Here is a 23,597-nt window from a genome sequence, read left to right on the forward strand (position 1 = left end):
CCTAAATATGTTTATTTTCTAACCTTCTCAGAAGAGTCGGGGAAGAAGTTGATGCCCTTAGGCACGAGCATGGCCATGCGGGCGGCGGTGACGGCGCGCACGGTGTGCAGGAACGAGTGCCACTTGGGCAGGCTGTCGGTCTGGTACTCCTCGGAGCGCCGCCAGCCATACGGCCAGCCCACGATCACGGTGTTCGGCTTCAGCCCGCCTAGACCGGTTGTTTGGACGCTGTGAAGAAACATCTTTATGAATCATCATTCAGTAGGTACCTACTTAAAAGTATAACTAACTGCATCTCACAAGTTGACCCCTGTCAACTCGTTTCTCCAATTCATTCAGCACTAAGAGGTCAACATTGACCTCCATCAAACGAAGTAAAGCATTTATCTTTGTAGCCTATAGGAAATTATCTCACATTTAATTTCACTTAAATACTCACAAATGGCTCAATCCATCAGCAATAGCGGGCGAGACCAGCACGTCGACGAAGCCCTTGAGTTTCTCCTCATCCATACAGCGCTTCAGGTTCTGCCGCGCGGTGGACGCCTCACCCGCGCGTCTCGGGAACTCACCGTTCAGCACGGATACACACACTGTTAGACCCTTACCTGGTAGAAAAATAATGGATATAAGCGTGAGTTGTGAAAAGTCAAGGGGTTAAGACATTGCAAAGAAAAAAATCTTCTTACCAGCTTTCAGTTGACTGGCAAAGGCGAGCATCTTCCGATAAGTAGGCATTAGATCGTCATTCAGTTTTGCCAGCACCAGAACTTGAGGGCGCCAGTTCTTAGTATGAGGCGGACCTTGTTCAAGGCGCAGCAACGAGTAGCGGGCCGCAGAAAGAGCCAAACCTCGGAGTCCATCACCCCATTCCTTTTCAGCTCTAAGAACAAGAATTCACAATTATAGTTGCATCAGAAATACCTAATATTCAAGTAAAAAGAGAACAGAAAAATAAACTTACCCGCGGTATTCAATGTACTTGTAGATAAGCCCAGCCATGCCCATGGCGATGAGAGCGTAGAACCAGGAGGTCATAAACATAATGGAGATGCACAGGACCAATCCAGCCAGCGACAGAGACCTTGGGAAATGCACTTTAGTTTAACACAAGATATCCTCAATATCCTGGTGAGCGCAAAAGTAAATCAAGCACGCTCTATTTATTCGTTAATATTTATCGGAGGAAGCAGCAATCAAATATGTATTTTAAAATAAACTCACCAGTGGTAATATTTGAATCTAGGCCTCCAGTTGGGAGTCTTGAGCAGGGTCTGCAGAGCGCAGGCTAGGTTAACAAACCCGTAGCACATGAGGAAGAACATCGACAAGAGGGGAGCGAGGATGTCAACGTTGCCCAGCAGGATGCCGCACTGGCAGATCGCCATCGTTAACAGCAGGGCCCTGACAAACGTTTAAAGTATATTTAGGAATAAAACCAAGAACAAAAGTAGCATGTCCTTTCATAATCCAAGTAAAATATTTATATGTTCAAATCATTACTAAAACATACCTTGTTGGTTCGCCCCGGCTGGATGAAACAGCGAATGGTGCCAAGAACGGAATGATCTCGTCTTTAGCGATAGCCTGCAGCAGACGCGGAGCTCCAGTCAGGGACTGCAGTCCAGCGCCCAGGGTCGAGAGGAAAGACCCCACGAGGATCACCCACTGGTTCGGCCACGCCATATTAGCCACCACCAGTTTACCACCAATAGACTGACCAAACCTAAGAAAGAGCGTGTCAATTTAGAATTTGTTACAATGAATACGATCTTGGGAAGGTATCATTTTGAGGCTATAACTGTTAATAAATACAACATTTGTAGATTTTTGAAGCCAAACTTTAACTCATAACATTGATATTGTAGCCAATATGATTGGATTTTACAATAAAATATCAACTTAGCTTATAGGTAACTCATTAGCAACTACTGTGATGAGATGGCTAGGACTGCAACGTCGTTTGCTTAACTATAGGATTCTAAAAATATGAAGCAATATAACTTACTTGTCTCGAAGCAGTAAGTTATCAACGGTTCCAGCGAAAAGCAGCACGCAAGACAGGTAGACCGTCGATGTGGTCAAGATAGCACCGATGGTACCGATAGGGATGCTCTTCTGCGCGTCCGCCAAGTCTCCAGAACGGTTCGAGCCAGCCATGATACCTGACAAAATTATTGTCAGTGTGTAAGTAAGTATAATAGTGGATGACAAAGAATGGCATAAATGAATGAAGCGTTGTTGACTTGGAAACTAAAATATCAGCTTAAGGTTAGACTCATTGTGATGAATTACATACCCGTGACCGAAGGGAAGAAGATTCCGATCAAGATGGTAAAGGTCGTGGTAAGGTCAGCGTAGATCTGGTTGTACGTGGGCCGCTCCATCTGCTCAATGTCATCGGGCTCCTTGCCGTATGCGATATACTGTCCGGCTTGGAGGAACGAGTCTTGCAGATTGTCGAAGAATACTCCACTGGCTAAGCCCTAGACAAAATACTTTTATTAGGGAAATCACATAACAATGCCAGCGTATTATAAGCAACCATTATAGTCCTTAAAGGCGTCAAAAGGTAATGTTTTCAAACCTTAATACCCTGGACGATGCTGACGTTGTGCGCCGTGTAGTAAGGATCGCAGGTGTTGTTGGCGCAGAATAAGTTGTGCAGCTCTCCGTTGACGGTCTTGGAGCAGTTGCTGATGTGGATGTCTTTCATTAGCCGTTTGCCAAGCACGCACATTCTGAAATTTAAAGACAAGTTTTCAAACTTGTGATCGATTTGATTTTTGAGGTTCATCTCTTTCGACTTTAGAAAATCTACGAGTAAGTAAGTATATTGTTTATGACTTGTGTATTTTGTACATAATTTTTGATGTCATTAGGTTAGGATATTTTGAAACCAATTGCTAAAATTGAAGTACCTGGGAAGAAGATTCCCTTGATAGTGACGTCATGACTACTTACTGAAGAGCGTCGTTTCCGTTGAAGTTGACGAAGATTCCGACGTAGACAGCCGTGATGGAGAGTATTACGCAGGCCAGTGCGACGGTGGCGAACTTGTTCACGAACTTGACGCCCACGAACACGACCGTCCCCATCACCAGCAGCAAGCCTGTCCCGTACACGCGGAAGTTGTTGTACATCGCCTCCGGGTCCTTGGTGAAGTCCCCGAATATGGATATCCAAGGCGCCATGTACGTCTGGTAAAATAAGAATAGTTGTAATCTGCTCTAAGCAGCTGGCATATTATTATTCTGTCTGTTTTGACTAAAGCTCTATAGACCTCGCTCTAGGCATGAGACCAATTAACATAGTAGTAAGTAGCATTAATCATAAATCAGTTTTCCAACCAGGGTTCTTGTTCTTGACGCTCTCGGCGATATTGTTATTGTTAGATGAGCTCGTGACCAAGCGCTACATCCTTATAAGGACTTTAAGGTTTTTAATTAAACACAGGTTTTCAAGATGCCAATTCTATAGGCTATACCTTAACCGGTGTTTCTTGTATGGAGTTTGACAGACTTTTGACGTTTTTTTAAAGTTAAAGTAGACTTCTTGGCGGGAATGTGAAGCGTCATGATAGCAGTTTTGTTTTATTTTCTAAAATTTGTGTTTGGACGACTATTAATGTGTAATAATGGTGGATTATTAACCATTAAGTGTTCGTGAACGTGCATGAGTGTGGGCAAATGAAACAAAACACTGCAGCGTGATTCTTCGGGTTCTCTCAAGTAGTCCATATGAAGTCTCAGTAAAGCATCACAACTTTACTGAGACTCAAAGGGTGGGAAGGGGTATCATTTATCATCCTTCATTATATCATTTAATTAACCCAAATCCCTTACACTTGGTCCCATTTTTTAACTCGTATCACTTGAAACTTGAAAATGGCACAAATCAAGTCGGCCTCGGCGTGTACTGCCTACATCAAAAAAGAAGAAGAAGAGGTTAAAGTAAGTTGGTGGGGACTTCTTGGCGGGAATCTGAAGCGTCATGTTAGCGGTTTTGTTTTATTTCCTCAAATTCGTGTTTGGGCGACTATTAATGTGTAATAATGGTGGATTATTAACCATTAAGTGTTCGTGAAAGTGCATGAGTGTGGGCGAGTGAAGCAAAACAGTGCATCGTGATTATTCTGGTTCTCTCAAGTTGTCCATAGGAGGTCTCAGTAAAGCACCACAACTTTACTGAGACTCGAAGGGTGGGAAGTCAACTATCATCCTTCATTATATCGTTTAATTAACCCAATTCCCATTCCACTTGGTCCATTTTGTAACTCGTCTGACTTGAAACTTGAAAATGGCACAAATCAAGTCGGCCTCGACGTGTATTGCCAACATCAAAAAAGAAGAAGAAGAAGTTAAAGTAAGATGGTGTCCCAGCCTTAGTTTTCCAGGGTGGATGTTGGTACTCACCAGCACGATCTCGACGGCACCGACGATGTACATGGCGGCCGCCAGCGTGGTGCCGGTGTAGAACAGCATGCCGACCGCGCCGCCGCACTCGGGCCCGAGCGCGCGGCCGATCATGAAGTACGAGCCCCCTGCCGGCACCACGCCGTTCGTCGCGATGGCGGACATCGATATCGCCGTGAGCATCGTCTGACAACAGAACACAAATTTTAGGTTCGTGGCTATAGAACTAGTACATCAAACTGCTATGGCAGGCTTTCTTGGTATGAATGCATGTTTCACGACAGCTACACTCGACGTCAAATAAATCGCACCTCCCGCGACAATAACTTTAAAGATTTTCATCTGACACAGTCATGGTGCCCCAACAATATTGGTGTTATTTAAAGCCCAATAAATATACCTACTTAAAGAAAAACAAATTTATTAAAAAAAAAAAGTGACTTGAAATGAAGTTTAGAACTAGGCTTTCATGGTACCAATATTGGTGGGAAGTGGGGATGCTTACGTTTGAAAGTGCTTGTCGCGGGAGGTACGATTTATTTGATGCCGAGTGTATAATGTATTATAGTGCATGTTTAGTTAGTTATTGTCCATAAGTAAATAAAGTGAATACATAAATATCGTATCGTATGAATGCCTGGTGGCTTCTTTGTGTACCTACCTATTATTATAAGCATCCGTGTATTTAAGATTTTTTAGCTTTAGCTTTACCTAAAACTTCGGTCACTTTGGTAATGTAGAATATGTATTCAACCTGCACGTTGAAAATTATAAAACAATGATAAAAGCTTACTAATAATCAAATCTAGTGGAAATCCTTGGGAGAGGCCTTTGTCCAGCAGTGGACGTCTTTCGGCTAAAACGAACGAACGAACGAATAATCAAATCTACTTACCGTACAACAGCAGACCAGCACAATCAGGAAGCCTTGTATCGCGCCCGCAGTGCCCACGACCCACGTAAGACGGATGAAGAGGATGACGCCGAAGATGTTCTGGATGCAGGGCAGGTAGACGCCGATGAGCGTGCCCATGCGTGCCGGCGGCGCCGGTTTCGCCGCGTCGGGGTCGCCGGCGGCCGCCGTCGGGATGGTGTTCGAGTAGTCGGCGAGCGAGCTGAGGAAAGTCGCTGCGCGCGGCCGGTCCTCGATCTCTTCCTGTGGATCATTAATTACGTTTTTAAACCAACAGTCAGGGGGTGTAGTGTGAGTTTACATCAAACGCATTCGATGTCGACTGCATAAAAAAGTGACATTAAATGTATGACGGATTGTACAGTGCCTGTATTTTATGTATACTAGCGGAAACTTTCAGAAATAAAATCTTTATACTTATAATTTTTAAAGCGCTGGCTAGTGACGACGTTTGATGTAAACTCACATTAAGCCCACAATTGGTGGCTATTATGTGTATACTTGTAGACCTACTATATGACCCCTTCATACTCTTTCTTTGCTAACTCTTAAGACTGAGTGAGCCCTGTCTCGTTTCTTAATAAATGAACACACACTTTTTCAAAGCAAAAGTTAATTAACTTTCTATTCCTAATGTTTTAATTTTATTGTAATTGCTTCATTTATTTTATAAACTGTAATTTTAGGCCAGTAGAATTAGCTTTTAAATCGGAAATAATTCCTACAAAAGATTTTATTGCTTTAATGGCTTCATTGATTGCCCATTAAGACTCTCCTAGGTTTTCGACTTCGACTTAATGCAGGATTAAATGCCCTTTAACCGTCAGGAAGACCACTTTTCGATAGGGTAAGTCTTTTACGCGGTATAACCGGAAAACCGAAAAAGCGCTCCTTTCGGGGGCCCCCACCACTTAAGCACAACTCCGTCGAAGTCGAAAACCTAGGAGAGTCTTTATGGGCAACTAATGAAGCCATTAAAGCACTAAAATCTTTAGTAGGAATTATTTCCGATTTAATTCATTTTTGTGTTTAATTCTACTGGCCTATTTGGGTAAAAATATAATGGCTCTTTAAAGAAATTATAAATGTCTCTCTCACATTAACAAAGAAGAAAAAGAGTCTCAAAGTTTAGTCACAACAAAATTGCCACTAATAAGGATATCTAAAAGACTTCCACAGTGACGAGGGATTAGACAGCTTACAAAAGGGCATTAAAACGATGGATCCATTTATCTTTGGACTTATTTAAATTCAACAAGGTACCTAATACTATTCTCTCTTTGTAAAATCCTTAAGTAGCTTAGGTATAACAAAGTAGATAAATCTATCGCGACGTTAAATATTCTTGAAAAGTTTTCGTTTTATCCTGATATTGTCGGAAAAAGTTGCCTCAAATGCGACAAATTAGGACCCGAATCACGTTGCCGACATAAAATACATCCGTCATTCGGAACGAAAGTTACGAAGAATTGAGGTAGGAATGTGCTTTGAAACGTATATCAACTTAGTTTTATATTGCTGGAGGCAGTAAAAATACTCTTTCCCTTTATTCTTTTTGCATTTTAAGGCCATTCTTGCATTTAAAGGGGAACTAGCAGAGAATGCCCTATATTGTCAAGTTCTCCTTATGTTAATGTAAGTACCTACTTAATGTGGAAATAAAGCGTAATTATAAATTAATAATCTATTCGTTTAGTAGTCGATCCATAGCATAGTTTTAAGAGCCATTTTACATTTTCGTGCGAATTTCTAAGATTTTGGAAGCATGAATTACTATCTTAAGCAACACCCAGATATTATTTAATAACTGCGAAAGATAGGTCAATCCTTGGTGTTGACCATTAATGAAACGGATTTACTAAAACTCTTTTGCTTAATTCACAGTGCCCCATCTCCCACAACCATTTTACGGAAAAATTGCCGCAGACTCATTTTCAAAGTCCTGTATCTATTATTTATGCTCATATAATAAGCTTAAAAATATATAGTAATCATCGGACATATATTCTTGTAGTCCATTAATGAAATAGATTCTTGAATTTCATTACCATTATTGAGTAAAATCTAAAAATAATTTGGCAAATTTGAAGATTAACGTCACATTTTGATCGTGGTTTTTGGTTTAAAAACACAGCAATAACTGCAATAAAAGTATCCCAAAATAAAGAATATTCATTGTAGAATTGATTTCTACAGTTATTGTTTAAATATTAGTAACCACTTTGTCAAAATATTGATGTGAATATCAGTATAAATTACAATGCGCAAGCCGACATCGATTAGTATTGCGCGAGCGCCCGTCAAGGCAGGACCTGTGTCATTTTTCCCGCCGTGACGTTTACGTGCGTTCGTGTCGTGAAGCGGTGATTTGTACGGCGACCAAATACATTTGATACTATGCCGAGAGGCTGTTTCAAGTCGGCCGGCCGAGCAGAAATTGAAATGATGAATTTTAATTTCTTTGACGGATCTGGGTGTAACTATGTATAATATGTAGGTACCATGTATTTAATTTAATAAATAAATTATAAAAAAGTATATCCATTATGCTAGCACCCTTAACACAAGCATATTGGTTGCCTACTTTTGGACTAGATGGCGCTGTGAAATTGTCCAAAGATTTGTTTATTTATTTATCCGCTTTGAGTTTTGTTTCGTGAAGAAGAAAAAGAAGCGTTTTGTTTCGAGAAAGCTTTGTTGTTAAATCTATACTAATAAAAGAGGAAAGATTTAATTGTTTGTTTGTTTGGAGGCAATAGGCTCCGAAAAAAAATTCTTTCACGATTTAGAATCCTAATTTTTTTCTATGTAGGCTATAAAATATTTTCAAAAACTTTAGTCCAAAATCTTTGATAAAATTCGACGTTTAATAAATAAATTAGATAACATATTATTAATACTTTTTTTTTCAGTACGATTTTAGTACTTGTTTTTCAAAAATTCTACGATTTAACTAAACTTCTAAAGTGTTTATATTTTATGCATAATTTATTAACTTCTAAAATATACATATATCCTATTGATAGATGACGTGCTTCGTATTTTATTAAAATTATTACCTGACTAGGTTAAAAAGGTGTGGAACGTTATTTTGGAGATAACTTGGTTCCATAGAAATATAGAGAGATGCTAAGTAATGCGCTGAGTTCGAAACTCAGTGTCGTATTAGAAATTCACACACACAAAGAAATCAAATTATGTGCTCATTATCCACTGCGGTATCAGTATTCAACGTTCGAATAATCTTTAGTACTATGCAAGCAATATAAACTTAATAAACTTCGCTTGCTGACGTTAACATCACTGTATATCCTAGAGATAAGTTTATTTGTAATGCAAAATAAGCATTTGTTTTTGAGGGCTTGTGACATTTATCCCAGAAATAGTAGAGATCCTCATAGACTGGTTCTGCAAGATACTCCAAAAACCATGCAATACAGCAAAAGCTGTTTGACAATGTGCGTAAAGGTTTTTAACAATATACCCAAAGAATTTAAAGAATTAAATATTTATCAATTTAAGGCGCATCTTTATAATTGGCTTGTCTCACAGAACTTCTATGACATTAAAGAATTATTAACTGTAAGGCCCGGCTAAACTTTGAGCATTGTTTTGAGTTTTCTTTACTATAATTTGCATGCTTAATTCTCTGGCTAAACATGTCTGAAACATTATGAATATTCCATCTTTGTATACCATGTTTACTGGCAAATAAAGATTTATTATTATTATTATTTGTACGCTTTGGAGCTCACGGGTCAGAAGTGGCCCGGTCCTTTATAAGGCTTGCGTGGGGATACAGATCCAACACGTAGAGGCCGTTTTAAGCGCAAAATAATCGACAAAAGTGAAAGTGGTGCACATGCTGGATCTAGTCTCTGACTATATCATGGGATGTAGCCAGAGACCATCCCCAGCCTGTGCACAGGAGCTATTGCAGTTATTGGAGAATGGACTAGGGTTATGGATGAAGGATGGATGGACTGGTTACTGGGCTATGGATGGAGACTACGGGTCACCTGCCTGGTTCATAGTCTCGGACTGAAAAAATGGCAGGCGGTGACTAGCCAGCGACTAAATGGGCCCCCCCTGGCGTCATGGGTCGTATAGACCGGACTGAGGGGCAACATTGGCGTCTGCCAGCTCAGGGGTGTAGAGAGGTGTGCTGCGCTTTCTCCGAAGTTACTCGCGGCGTTATGCCCTTTAACACTTCCACCCCTGGAGCATATAGCTCTAGCGACTCCACTCTGGCCGGCCGGTTAAGGCAAGCCAGAGGTGAAAGTCCTGCAGACCCTCTCGGTTTCCACTTCGGCAAGCCGAAGACGAGGGTCTTGACCGACTCTCGGAAGCACTCGGATTAACAACTGGCCCCGTGGTGTCGCTACTCACCAACAGCTCGCCACAAAGCTGCCCTGCGGGGCTTATTATTATTATTATTACTGTTTACATAATGACGTCGCTACTGTCATCATTGCTTTCACAAGCAATATGTTCCAATTTGTCCCTTGTCACATTTCCCTTTAGTTTCTGTGATCTGTGCTTGTTTCTGAGTTGATATCAATGAAATATTCCTTAGTACTTTTGATTTAAATTTTTTATTTTATTTTGACACGTGTTTGAAAAATCAAGGTCAGATTACAATAAAATAACAAGTGAAAACGTAACATTGCATTGCAACTCGCAATTTCGCAATATTGATGAGGAGATTCTATTGGAAAGTCTGTATTCATTCCTAGGATTCCCCTAACACCATCAAATTCAAGAGAATTCAAGAGAGTGCAGTTTCCCATCTCATGCTTAGGGACCACGGTTTAAAACAGTGTGGTTGCATAGAGCCTGCAACGGGCAACCGCGTGCGCAGCTGCTCATACTAATTTTCGATACAAAAGCAAGTGTTGGCGCCCTCACGAGTTTTAGAGGAGTTCCATATGGTAGCGGGAGTAGACTTAAAGGAAATCTATGCTTCTCCGACGACCAGTTGTATGTGGAATACTCCAGAGTATGCGCACACAATAGCCTGGTGATTTTAGCATCTGAAGGAAAAACAAAAAAACATTGTTTACAAAGAAATCTGCGGCAGGTGTAGTGTTTTAATTTTGATCTCATAATTTTGTAAGTATTCAAATATTTAAACATAATAATTTGTAGATTTTATATCAAAAAATATAATCATTTAACAAAATTAATTTTCTTAGAATATTTTAATTCTATTAGAACCATTTTCCACTTCATCGCAGAAGAAATCGCGGGCAAAAAGCTAGTATGAAATATGTAGTATTGCCCGCGGCTTCACCCGCTTGAAATTTAGTTTGTCACAGATCGTCATAAATTATAGCCTATACATTGTTATTCTGGTCGACGCCAGGGATGGATGAGCGTCGCTGTCGCTGGCGACAGGGTCTTCTGGTTCAGGGTTCATGGCGTAGGTCTCGGGCAAAATGAAATCCACTACACACAGCACTAATAATAATAATTACACACAGCACTAGAGTCGTATCGGAACTGAGTGAACCAAAGGTCTTGCGATAGGAACGTCCGACCCGAGTGATAGTTGAACACAGACTGCCTAGTACTGCTGTCCTGTTCTGTACTGTAAAGTTTCATCAAAATCTGTTCAGTAGTTTTTGCGTGAAAGTGTAACAAACATCCAGACATCCACACAAACTTCCGTATTTATAATATTAGTAAGACTAGTAAGAAGTAAGATAGTAAGATGAATTATTTTAGTTATTTGTTTACTTATAATAATATTTATTTATTTCTTAGCTCTGTCTGATAATGGATCTGGAGGAGATGCAATGGCCACCTCCGTAACAAAACAATTGAACCCTATGGAGTTTGGGCTTGTGTGATTCGCCTTGACGAATATTTCGTATCCAGGGTCCGATGATGGAGCTGTAAGGGGGCAGATTTTTTTTTCACTATGTGACTGTCTTTATTTTGTACTTAATATATATTTTACATATTATACCTATTCGTGTTTCATTATGAATCGAAATATAAAAGACTTAATAAACTCTATTAAAAATTTAAATTAATTTATCATGTTTGAATACCTCATTCTACCTTAAAATTTATAACTTAAATCAAGTCTTAATACGGTTACGGCTCAAGATTTTTTTGTCCATTTCAGCGTTCTTTTTACTCTTTTGACTTTGCGTTGACAGCTTTTACCTAAATTCGCGCGGAATATTTTTGTGAAATGGCTCTTTAGGTCAGTAAGGAGTATGGATGTTTTTAATAAAGCATAAATCAATCTTGTGTCACAGCCGTCTGCTGTAGTCTGAACCTAAGCAATAAACTGAAGTTGGCAAAAGTTCAGCTTGCTAATTTAATCAGATTGTCGAGCGAAGTCGCGGAAATTGTTTTCGGAATATCCTTTCATATTGCAAGCGCAATAAATTGTTTGAGTTGGGTATGAGATGCGATTGTATGAAACGTGGCTCAGATTGTGATATACAGGCGCCGCGGAAGGTTTTAATTTCGTGCCAGTAACGCGATACACGCGTGGGGTCTGGAGTGCGATTCGGCGCTCGGAGTGCTCGTATTTTATTTACGCGCCATTTGCATCGCTCCAGCGCTCGTCGTAACGTTTCAGACGGAGGGGTGGAGCGACGACGAATAAATATATCGATGTTGTTGACGTCTGTGTCGAATACATACTTTTTATTCCATTTGTTTTGTAACGACCCAATTGGTTTGAAATGCTTTGCTTTGTAAAACGTCTTTATTCTGTAGGATTCGCTACGCCATAATGTGATTTTCCTGGTAAGGATTTTCGAATGATCATGTACTTTTTATTGCTATAAATAAAGAAGTTGTAACGGAGTTGATCAGATATGTGGTGCATGTTTTACAAATGGTCGCGATTCAACAGTAAACTTACTTCTAGGCTGATTTTTTGCCCCCATTTTAAAAGTCATGCATGCCATCTCTACATGTATAACTAAATGTTATCATCTGTAATAGCCGGCACTCGACGCGCCTCTCGGCAGTTTTAAAGTGCTCCGTAAAATGCAGGTGCGGGCGAGATTCGGGCGCACGCTCTATTAGAATGGAACGGATTTACGGGTTCAATTTAAAAGGCGCGCTGTACAGGATGCGAGAATGTGCACTCATCTGTATGCTTTTATCTTTGTATTATCTCGTTTTCACAGGTTAAAATGTCTATACGAACAACTACCTACTTAAGCTTTTGTAGTTTCTAACACATAAAAACGAATCATTATAGAAAAAGCTTTTGTCCCTTAGTTGTGATCAGAAACGGTGGACGATGAGGGATCAAAGATGTTTCGATGTTGACTATTCGAAATAATCTAATTTAGGTATCCTAATTTATACGTTGTGATTGTGTCGATTCATGGTCTTAATTAAATTCCAAAGCAGCGACACAGCGACTCCAGCAAGAAATTAAGATGATTGGTGTGAAGTTGACATGTCATTAGCGAGGCCGCAAGTTGTAACAAGCCGCGAGTGGTGTCATTCGGGAACTTGCCGCGTAATCAAGCGATCCGTCACAGGCGCGCTCGATGGATGCTTTTGACACGGTACATACACAGTGTATAGACATGAGACATGTTTTAGAAAGCAAATTGAGTGCGACTGAAGAAGAGTTGCAAACTCTTCGGCAATGGTACCGACACACGACACAGCAGGATTCTAGAAATTATGTATTTTGTACATAATACAGGCTGTACGTAATTTTTATACTTGATAAAGGGTTGATTCTATTAATTGAGTACAACTAGGTACTTTGCCTACAAGATCAATATCAAATTCTCAAAAAATATGTCCCCATTCTAAATGACTGCTGACAATGCTGGCTGATGACAATTTGTTGCATTTGAGCAGTAGAAAGAACACTTCTTGTTTGATCAAGTATAAAAATTACAACCCGTGTTACAACCGTGTACTAAGACTAGTACAAAGACGTCACTAAAACAAGAACAGCCATTAAAATCCTAATCATCTTAACATTAGACCTTTTTAAACAGCAATAAAACAAGGCTTACAGTCAGCAACGAGTAATTTATCACGAGCGTTTTTTCGTATTTGTTTTCATTTGTCCTGTCGCCATTATTCGGCACTTTATTCGGGCTCCGGATTCCGTTCTGACGGGTTGGCGCGTAATGAAGTCCTTTGTTCCTCTGTTGATACTGCGGGAAGCTCCGCTAGAGGCGCTCGCGTCAATTTTAACGTTTAAACCTACCAACCATTTAGAGGCCTGATTAATACACGTTTAAATTGGGTAGCAAATACAGAAGAAAGATATCCTTTGCAAATGAGGGTTCCATTCCGTTTTATTCGCCGTATGTGGGCTTAATGATTATATCAAATTAGATCGGCTTAATGGCGTCTATTGAAAATTACATTTGCATATGGATATTCATTCATAAAGTGTTAATACTCATTGTAGTAGAGATACTAATTTAGATTAGCTTTTTAAGATAAGTTCTGTATTATATAGAGCTATGTAAATATTTAGGGTTCATTTGTTTTATTTGGACAATGAAACTTAAATAAATAAGTCGTACCTACTACATATTTTAAGGCATATTAAATTCGCAAGGTACTTTCGTCGGTAAAAGCTTAGGCAAGCTTAAAGTACCAACGCTATACAGCCAAAATTTAACATATTCCTACGTAGGTATCACATAAGGGTACTTAAAACGGCGCGCGCTCTCAGCGCCGCGCCTATACAATTTCCCCTAAATATTCCAGGTTTACTGCACGAATTTCACGAGCCATGACTAATCACGCGCACCGAAGATGTTGAATTAGCTTAATAACGCACTCGAGCTGTGTGCAAGTAGGAGCGCGGCGTTGACAATTTTGTAAAATCAAACGAAACCCGGACTCGAAGCCCTCGACCTCGTGGAGATATTTTCGAGCCCTCGCATTCCTTTTGGTATCGGCGGTGCTTGAGCCGGCCCCGTGATGAGAGGAGAGCGGCCTCGGCGCGAGCGCTCTCGGCGATCAAGGCCAGCCCTGCAGGGCTGCCGGGCTGATGAACGGGACAATAAATACGCTACTGAACTGGTTTCAAGGTTGGCAATGATTTTGCGCGGCACAAATTTTAATTGTTTATTATCATGACATGTAGATCCTTTCAGGACACATGTCCCGAATATAACTTGCCTTATCATCACTTTGGTAAATATATCGGTTAGTGTTAAAGGAAGTGGCGGAAAAATATCAGTTATCTTTGTCAGCCTCTTATTTATTACAGGAAATATTATTTCATATAGGGTATGACCCTTTATAACAGATCGTATCATAAAAATATTATTAAAACTCCACTGTGTTTACCTACGTTGAGTTGAAGCAGAAAAAAAGCAAAACAAAAACAGGTTATTGTTGTTTTAAGATATTGTGGCTCCGTGTGTCGTTTTGTATGGATTAGCGAAAGCCTGCCCTCTGGAATATTTCCCACCCACACATTTTGTTATGAAAATAGGACGATAAAGTGCCCTACCGCAGCGGATTTACAGCGCATGGTTCAGCTAAGTAGCCTAAAGGGACTAAAATTATGGCGTTAATTTGCGAAATCTTGGTATTAACCGTTTGTGTCACATTAGTCTTCACTATATTACTCTTACTTAATGCGCGGTATAAAGAAATTCGTACACATTGCGTCCTTACAAAGAGTAGGTTAGTTGACTGGCATAAAAGAGTATTGCTGATGCTCAACTCATCGTACTGTTAAAATAAGGCGTTGCCCTCTTCTCTGTGTGTGTAGTAAATCAATTAATTAATAAACGTGCTCAGTTACTGAGTGAAGCACAACTGGCATCGCATGATTAGCTCGGCTGGTAACTCTACCCCCCGAACTAATATCCGCCCCCGGATATAAGGTGCGCGAGCATTACATTACACTGCTTTAGGCGTAAACAAACTGCCGGCAAACAAGTTACCTTAATTAAAGTTCCGCGCACACCCTGTATTGGGGTGTTTCAGTTTGATAGCGCCTAGTTTACATGTTGTCAACAGCAACGTCAAACATTGAGAATAATTGGCTTCAGTTGGTTTTTTTGGTAAATACTGAAATGTTCAATAAGCTGCTAGAATTTGAAACAGATCATTTCCTAGCGCTAATATTGCCTAATTTGTGGCTATCCATGTTTTGATTTTAATGTAAAGTCAGTTTTTCACACAGAATGTCAGATAAATAAATAGTCTACGTTAGTCTCAGCCTCTGCCCTGAGTTTTATCAGTGTTATACACGATCTCAATTAAAAGTTATCTAGATATCTAAGAAGTTAAATAATGTTATTTACTTAAAACGAATAATACCTACGACAAAGGAACCGATTAGCTATTTTTATGGCGTTTATGTTAAGCGAAAAGTTTAAATGCCAGCGCCATGCCACTAGAAAAGATTGATATTTCAATAACAATCTAACCCAAAGGGTGGATTTGATATAACTGGACTATTATGGGGTGGTCTCGTAACAAATGGGGGCTGTGGGCCCCCCATAAACGTCAAATTTGTTAACCTGTTTATGGAAACGGATGGATAACATCTCCCACTTTTGCTTGCGGAGAGGGGTTAAAGGGAAATAAGTTTCATTTTGCTTATAAAATGGTGTTATTTTTACAAAGATGAATATTTTTTGCTATTAAAAATGCTTTATAATGTTTTACTCAAAGGATACAGGCACAGTGTACCAGAAGTAGAAATATACGTACCTACATTAATTTAAAACAGGTGACTCCCTTATTCTCTAGGCTTCTGATATTAGCGATTTACAATGAAAACTTATACTGGCGACTGTACGTATGTATTGATAAGAGTTTGTTATTTATAGTACGAATTACCTACTCACTTTCACAAATAACCTTTTAATGTAGCCTGTTTACCTGTATGGGTGACACACAATTTTGGGTAAACAATAGTAAATAACATCTCGGCTGAGTATTTTACAAAATGATAAGATCTGCAAGTAAAAGAAGTCTTTCTCCTGAAGCGCCCCTGGTGAATACGAGTGCCGCGACTCATTTAAAAACATTGTATTGTCATTACTCCACATCTCTTTATAATTCAGTGGAAAAGTAAGTATAATTTTATTAAAAAGCCTTAATAAAGTTACTCCCGGAGGAGGCTTTAAGAAGGAAAGAAAGAGAGTAAAATGTAAATGAATTACAATCGATATGGTTGCAGTTCAAGTCACTTTAACTAACACTTTGAATTACTTAACTCCCATCAAATGGTGCAAAATTAGTTAACTTATCTACGTTTAAGAGAAATCAATGGGTATCAATGAATTAAACTAATCTACCAACTTATACAGTATGTGTATACGCGTGTTACGTGTAGGTAACACGACATGTGCAAGTCTCAACCACCAGCTAATATGCCATATTATCACGATTTAATATAAAGTTACACACCTACGACCTACACCATTTCTTTTCTATCAAACGTGGCAAATGGGCGAACGCGGGTTGCCCGCAGATGGCCCGTGAATTATATAAGAGATTGCGTTCGTGGGCCGAGCGGCGCGAACCCACTTCCCTAAAATGAAACTGTAGGGTAATTCAAGTGCAATCTGTCATTTCAATCTATTCTATTTGTCATTTAGCTTGTTTAATCTGTGCTGAATAAAGTGCACAATATTTAAGCAGGATATGGTTGCACGCGGATTTTTAGAGAGTTAAATCTTTTGGCCAATAGAAAACGTCATAATAGTTATTATATGAACTGGGATTGGTCAATGACTTTTGAAATTAAAATCCGATGGCCTGAAAAAATCGGTTTTCCAACAAACGTCAGTTACGCGCAAGGAGGTTTAGCTATTTATCCATCGAAGTTAATAAGGGAGAAGACATAAGACTAATTTTATTATTTGCCTGCCGCGACCCGGTTTTTACGAACAATGACGATGACGAACGATGAACCAGTAACGAGGAGCACACTTAGCAATGCTTCCAGGTTGCGCCTCGGTATCAATTAAGTAACATTTTCCGTTAAGTTTACTTTATGGCCAACTAAAGGACTTTTGCCGTCTCCATGGACAAACTCGAAGTATGATAACTACAGTCATTGTCAAAATTTTGCACTGCCATTGCCGCTGGATACCATATATCGCTACTATATTCATAGATAATAGACTTTCAGTTAATCGTCAAAATTGACATTGTTTTTTAAATAACAACAAATGGTATGCATTTTTAAATGTGATATTTTTATAAAGGTAAGTCCCCAAAACAACATTTGATAGCCTATTTTCTTTCGTTGGCATCTAAGTTCCTGTTTTCTACATATATGTTACTACTACCTATTGGATAAGTAACTAAGAACTTTGTCGTTTATTCCATGTGAACAAAATCCCTAAAAGCCCATTTGTAATAATATTCTTACTAAACACTGCTGAAAAAGGACTAAACTTCTGAGCTATGAACGTATAATCCAGTAGCATTAAGTAGGTAGGTACGTATAGCGACGTTGGAACTTGATATAGAAGTTAGCTGTTTTATATTTTTTTTCACAGCAGAAATCTTTATCTTTGATCTTAATATCTGATCGTACGTATTGTCTTTTAAAATATTACATTTGCCTAAATAAAAATAACCGACCTGCTGCTTATGTAAATTATAATTATTTATAACCCTACTTACAATGCATAACAATCATAATTAGGTATTATAACCCTACTTAACAATGCATAACAATCGATAGTTTGGCGTATAAGTAGGTAGGTAGGTACTATCTAGGCCGAAGGTGGAAGCGATCGACCCGGAAATATTCTCAACCATCTCAACTATCATAATATGTATTTAGAACAGTCCCTCCTTACCAATGATATTATAGATAATACCATTGCTCCTTACTTACCATCAATGCAATCGAGCAGACAAAGGACATTGATAAAAATCGCCCTAAGATTTTCAAAGACTTAGTATGTAGGTACCATAATTTTATGTATATTTTATTTATTTACTTGCAAGTGTCCAAACCTATCGGACAAGTTGCAGTTCGAAAAAATATTTTAAAAGTATTTAAACGAAATCAAAGTCACCGACATATTGACAGAGCAGAGACAGAGATGCGCTTTTTTAATTCGATTTAAGTAAATAATGGTATGATCGATTAGACTAGAGTCTAATCATTAGACCTTTAGACGGGCGCAGATCCGCCGCGCCCGCAGCGCTTCAGTGGATTATTGCATTTTATGTATATTTAATCACATTTATTTACCTACATTTACATATTTACTCTTTTCTTTAAGTGTAGACACTGTTTATGTATAAGTCCACTATTGCATGCCGTGGCAACCTATAATTAAGGCAGCACTTAGATTAAGTTAAATACGTTGTAAATATTGATTGTCTTCCAGTGTATGTCTTGTTGGTTGTCCTATTAAATAAATAAAATAAATATTTATAGCAACACAATGTTTAAAAATAAAATTTTTCAAAAACGATCAATTTAATCGATTATGTCTATTCTAAATGGACATCCCTATTTGTTAGTCAAATTGTCATTCACTCGCATCACCTTTTCTCTCTCACTCACTCTTGCTGTGTTGCTGTCTTGCTTGATCCTTCTTTGTGATTCGTTTGTGTTTTAGCTTTTATTTTCGGAACTTTATTAACTACAAACTTGGCTATTCAAACGGACTCTGATTGATTGCAATAACGACATACTCAGCCTGGGATTTACTGTTTTTGTGTGGCTCGGCCAAGGCTCGGCTGGTGGTTCTATGGTGTTAGAAAATGAGCAACTTAATTATACACAACAATGGGCAGCACCTCGATCGGTAAGTACCTACATTTTGCTCTGCAATCTTATGAATAAGTACTAGCCTTGCCAAACTTCTGAATTGCCATTCTCATGGCGGGTTGTCTTGAAATGAATGTTCCGCTATTATCTGTGGTTCAACCCTGGACAGTGTGGACAGCCAGGCCCGATTCGATTGTAAGAAACTAGTCGATGGTACAGCGCAATGGAGGCATGAGCGAAACAACAATTATGTTGACAATCCAGCTGGTTTTGGTGTAAATCTAAGGAATTATTTACTTTGACACTATCTCCCTGCTCTCAATGAAAGCTTGTTTTGTTTTGTTTTTTGGAACTAAGACTACTAGATTATTATTTTTTGTAACTAAGTTTGTAACACGTCATAATTAATTATTATAACAACAATGCTTATTTACTAAAGCTGTTTAACCCTACCCTCTGACCCAAAATTCTACTAACAGCACATAATATTGAATTATCATTTTTTTTATGGTTTGCGGCTCAATTTATTCAACGCACAGGAGTATGTGTGGCATGGCATGCAATGAATCTATTTATTTTTACAGGTTACAGCTCATGATCTTATATGCACAACATGTTGGACCCAAGCCCAAGATACAACACAAATGCATCTACTTCAAATCTTAGCAGAAAATGTGTGCTTTGCAGTAGAACACTAGAGCCTAGAACACGTTCACATCAGCTCATGTCCCTGAGAACTAACACTCAACATCATATTAACATCAGGAACATAATTGTGGAACGACTAACTCCATTAGAGGTAATGCACGCTAAAGTCCTTATTTAATAAAATGTTATTGGCTATACAATCAGTCTAATTCTTGTAAAGTTATTGGTTTCTTTAAATTAATACTAAAATAAAATAATTTAAGTGCGGGACATTAAAAAACTGATATTTTTTTTAAACTTATTTCTAATTATTATTATTTTTAAACAGGTTACTGCAAATAATAATAATAATAATAATTTATTTATTTCTCTCACAACATAAATTATGAAAAACATTTCTTATAATATATCTGTTAAACTATAGATTGCATTGTGAGAGCTGGTGCCTATTGTAGATTTTAAGAAAATCTGTATTACAGGTCACCAGGCCCACTCTGCGGAATCTATTTTATTAAATAGTTATACATTTAAATAATTAGAAGATTCCTAGAGGTACAGAGTGTTGAGTTCTAATTAAATAGACAGGCTAAACAAAAAATAAAATAAAAAATACCATAAAAATACAATGATATGAGAGTGTGAGTGTGTGTGTGTGTGAGCGTGTGTGTGGGTGTGTGTGTGAGCGTGTGTGTGGGTGTGTATGTAGATGAGTAATTGGTGTAAGGGCGTACTATTCCACGATATTGTCATAAAAAACACAAGAATGGGGCTTTTCAGATAATAGGCAAGATGGGTCTATTTCGGGGAGCTTAGTAATCTCTCAGTATCTTCATAGTTGAGTGTGTTGAGATACTTAAGTAAGGCTTTTTTAGCACTGGATTTGTGAAGTGGGTACAAATCAAGTTTACTGTTTAATTTGTTGTACAAGTAGTTCCCTAGGAAGCAGTAATGCTTGAGGGGCTGACTCGTTCGGAAGCATTTAGATTTACAGACGGAACCCTTCCGTCGTTTATCTTTAATTAAATCAGGGGTGTATTCTAATTGCTGGTGCTTTTTGAGGACAGTGTTCAGCACAAATAACTGCCTGACAGTAGGTAATTCCCACTTCCTGTACAGATCAGTGGTAGGAAATCTAAAAGGGAGACCAGACGCAACCTTAAGTATCGCACGTTGCGCTCTTTCCGCCTCAATTAAGTGCGTCTTGGCCACGCCCCCCCAAGATGTAATGCAGTATTCGATTAGAGACTGGCATAATGCGTAGTACACCATTTTAATTGTCCGACGATCGGCGACATGTTTTAGCGTCTTGAAGACATATATAAGTTTTCTTAGTCTTGATACTAGCGTATCGATGTGTGGTTTGAAGGTTAAACATTGGTCCATGGTTACACCCAGGTACTTGATATTGTCAGTTCTTTGGAGATATGGGCATGAGCATGCGAGATCACTATTAGTACAACCATGCGCCGTTATGTTCAGTGACACAGGAGGCAGTAAATTAGTCTTACTTGCGAAGGTCATGTATTTCGTTTTAGAGACATTGAGTGTTAATAAGTTTTTCTGCAACCAAGCACCAACACCACAGAAGCCTTTCTGCGCCGCACTAAAAACCTCACTCCAATCTCCACCGTCAAAGAATAGGGCAGTATCGTCCGCAAAGGTATAGATTTTACCATTGTCCAAACACAGCTGACAAAGGTCATTGATGTAGACCAAGAACAGGGTTGGTCCGAGTATGCTACCCTGCGGCACACCAAACATCACGGGAAGCTCTTCGCTAATGTGACTACCAATTTTAACACGCTGTCTTCTATTTGTTAGATAGTCTTCGAACAGCCTGAGTGGAAGGCCTCTAACTCCAATTCTCTCCAGCTTTACAAGTAGGTTGGGGATAGAGACCGTGTCAAACGCCTTCGCTAAGTCTAGAAAGATCGTTAGGCATTTCCTTTTACCATCCAGAGCCCCAACAATCGAATCGACCAATTCATGAACCGCATCATTGGTGGACTTACCCTGTCGGAACCCAAATTGGGAAGGGGAAAGCAGGTTGTTGGATTCGAGGTACTTTATGAGTTGATTGTTCATAAGCCGTTCAAGGACTTTGGACAGCGTGGAAAGCAGGGAAATAGGTCTATAGTTATTGACACAGTCTCTATCCCCTGCCTTGTGTATGGGTTTAATTAGTGCCGTTTTAAAAGCTGATGGAAATTCACCTTTTGAGATAGCAAGATTGCAAATGTGTGTAATAATTGGTGTAAAAAGATCCGCATATCTTTTTAAAATTCCACTCGAGATCTGATCAAAACCCACCGCACATTTGTCCTTTAGCCCTAGTATCAATCGGTAGATATCCCATTCATCCGCGGGAAGCATAACAAAAGAGTTAATTGGAGAAGAAGGATAGGTATTATTACTAGGGTTTGGAGTTTGATGGACTGGACCTGGGGTGATCTTCTCCGCGAGTTTCCTTCCAACGTTAGCAAAAAAGGTATTAACTTCATTTAGGCTTGAATCAGGGTTATTGTTCTTGATTAGTTGCTCGGAGTGGTCTGCCCTCATAGAAGGACAACTTATTTGTTTTATGACATCCCATAGTTTCTTTTTGTTGTTTTTTGCGTGTTCAATTTCTTGTTTTTCATGGTTCTTTTTTGCTTTCTTAAGAAGCGAGCAGCAGAAATTTCTGTAGCGCTTATAGGTGGTTCTGATAGTGTCATCGTTAGGATTCATTTTCAGTTTTTTATAGAGATTGTCTCTGTTCCGCATGCAACGTAAGAGCCCTTTTGTGATCCAGGGTTTGTCAGCTCGCTTCCTACAGGACGTTTTAATTGGTTTGGTATTATCATTTATGGCCTTCGTTATGCGGTTCACAAACATGTCCGTTGCATTGTTGGTATCTTTACAGTCTAGGATTGGTTGAAAGTTAGTCTTATTGAGGGCTTTATCCAGGCTCGCGTAGTCGATGCGGTGAAGGATTTTGTTACAATGTGGAATTTGTATGTTGTTGGGAAAGCTAATTGCCACGCACTCATGATCTGTGATTGATGTCTCAAAAACTAAACACGCGGGACGCAATCTAGTTCTGAGCATCATATGGTCCAAGCATGTTTTGCCATGGGTTGGAAATGTATGGGCAGGCAGGATGCCGTGGCTAGCGAGAACGTTTAAATACTCACATGAGCGTTTGTCAGGGCTATTTTCAGTTATGTCCAAGTTTATATCACCGCATATAATTATGTTTTTGAAGCAGGATAGATTAGTCAAAAGTGCATCCAATGAGTTAACAAAGTTAGATGAGTTATGATAGCTAGGAGGTCTGTATATGCCAATAATGCAGGTATTTGAATTCAGTTTAAGTAAGAGACAATTTGCATCATCTATCGGCGGTTCTTCGATCGAAACAATTAGGTCACTTTTGTAATAGAAGACGACACCCTCGTTTTGGGTTTTATTCCGTGTAGTAGTAAAGTTATTGTAATTATTAAGAGTAGGTATGTACCCAGTTGATGGTAGCCAGCATTCAGAAAGAACAATCACATCCCAAGCAATGTTAGATCTCTGTAGCAGTGTTAGGAAATTAGGCATATTGCATGAGATGCTTCGAATATTTTGAGAGACAATATTTAGAGAACATTCTTTTGTTTTTATGATATTAGATGCGTCGTCAATGTCACAGTGGAGAGCTTGAGCTACTGATAAAGAGTCCAGATCTAAATGTATAGATTCTAAGTTAGGGATCATAATAAACTAGGGATAAATTGTGAAAACAGGTCGCGACTCACGCAAGACCTGGGGTGGTGGATAGTTAATTTAAGTTTCTTTAGATCTGACTCGTTGGTAGGCAAGGCTCTATAGCGAAAAAGAAATATGATGGTAAGATTGATTTGAAATGTGACTTTGA

General features: G+C 39.1%; 1 protein-coding gene across 2 annotated transcripts in view; it reads right to left on the bottom strand.

Annotated features, from left to right (window-relative positions):
* The window catches only part of LOC135073771 (solute carrier family 12 member 6), a 419,228-nt gene that overhangs the window by 10,061 nt on the left and 385,570 nt on the right, over positions 1 to 23,597 (bottom strand). For both annotated transcript variants that reach the window (XM_063967954.1, XM_063967945.1), the window contains exons 4-15: positions 5,311 to 5,571; positions 4,416 to 4,601; positions 2,965 to 3,200; positions 2,588 to 2,741; positions 2,300 to 2,486; positions 2,009 to 2,165; positions 1,514 to 1,726; positions 1,225 to 1,404; positions 965 to 1,084; positions 690 to 883; positions 440 to 608; positions 24 to 228 (exon numbers count right to left, since the gene is read on the bottom strand). In XM_063967954.1, coding sequence (XP_063824024.1) covers positions 24 to 228; positions 440 to 608; positions 690 to 883; positions 965 to 1,084; positions 1,225 to 1,404; positions 1,514 to 1,726; positions 2,009 to 2,165; positions 2,300 to 2,486; positions 2,588 to 2,741; positions 2,965 to 3,200; positions 4,416 to 4,601; positions 5,311 to 5,571 — 2,262 coding nt within the window. The remainder of the gene's footprint in view (positions 1 to 23; positions 229 to 439; positions 609 to 689; positions 884 to 964; positions 1,085 to 1,224; positions 1,405 to 1,513; positions 1,727 to 2,008; positions 2,166 to 2,299; positions 2,487 to 2,587; positions 2,742 to 2,964; positions 3,201 to 4,415; positions 4,602 to 5,310; positions 5,572 to 23,597) is intronic.

This window comes from Ostrinia nubilalis, chromosome 1 (genome assembly GCF_963855985.1).
Source record: "Ostrinia nubilalis chromosome 1, ilOstNubi1.1, whole genome shotgun sequence".
NCBI lineage: Eukaryota > Metazoa > Arthropoda > Insecta > Lepidoptera > Crambidae > Ostrinia > Ostrinia nubilalis.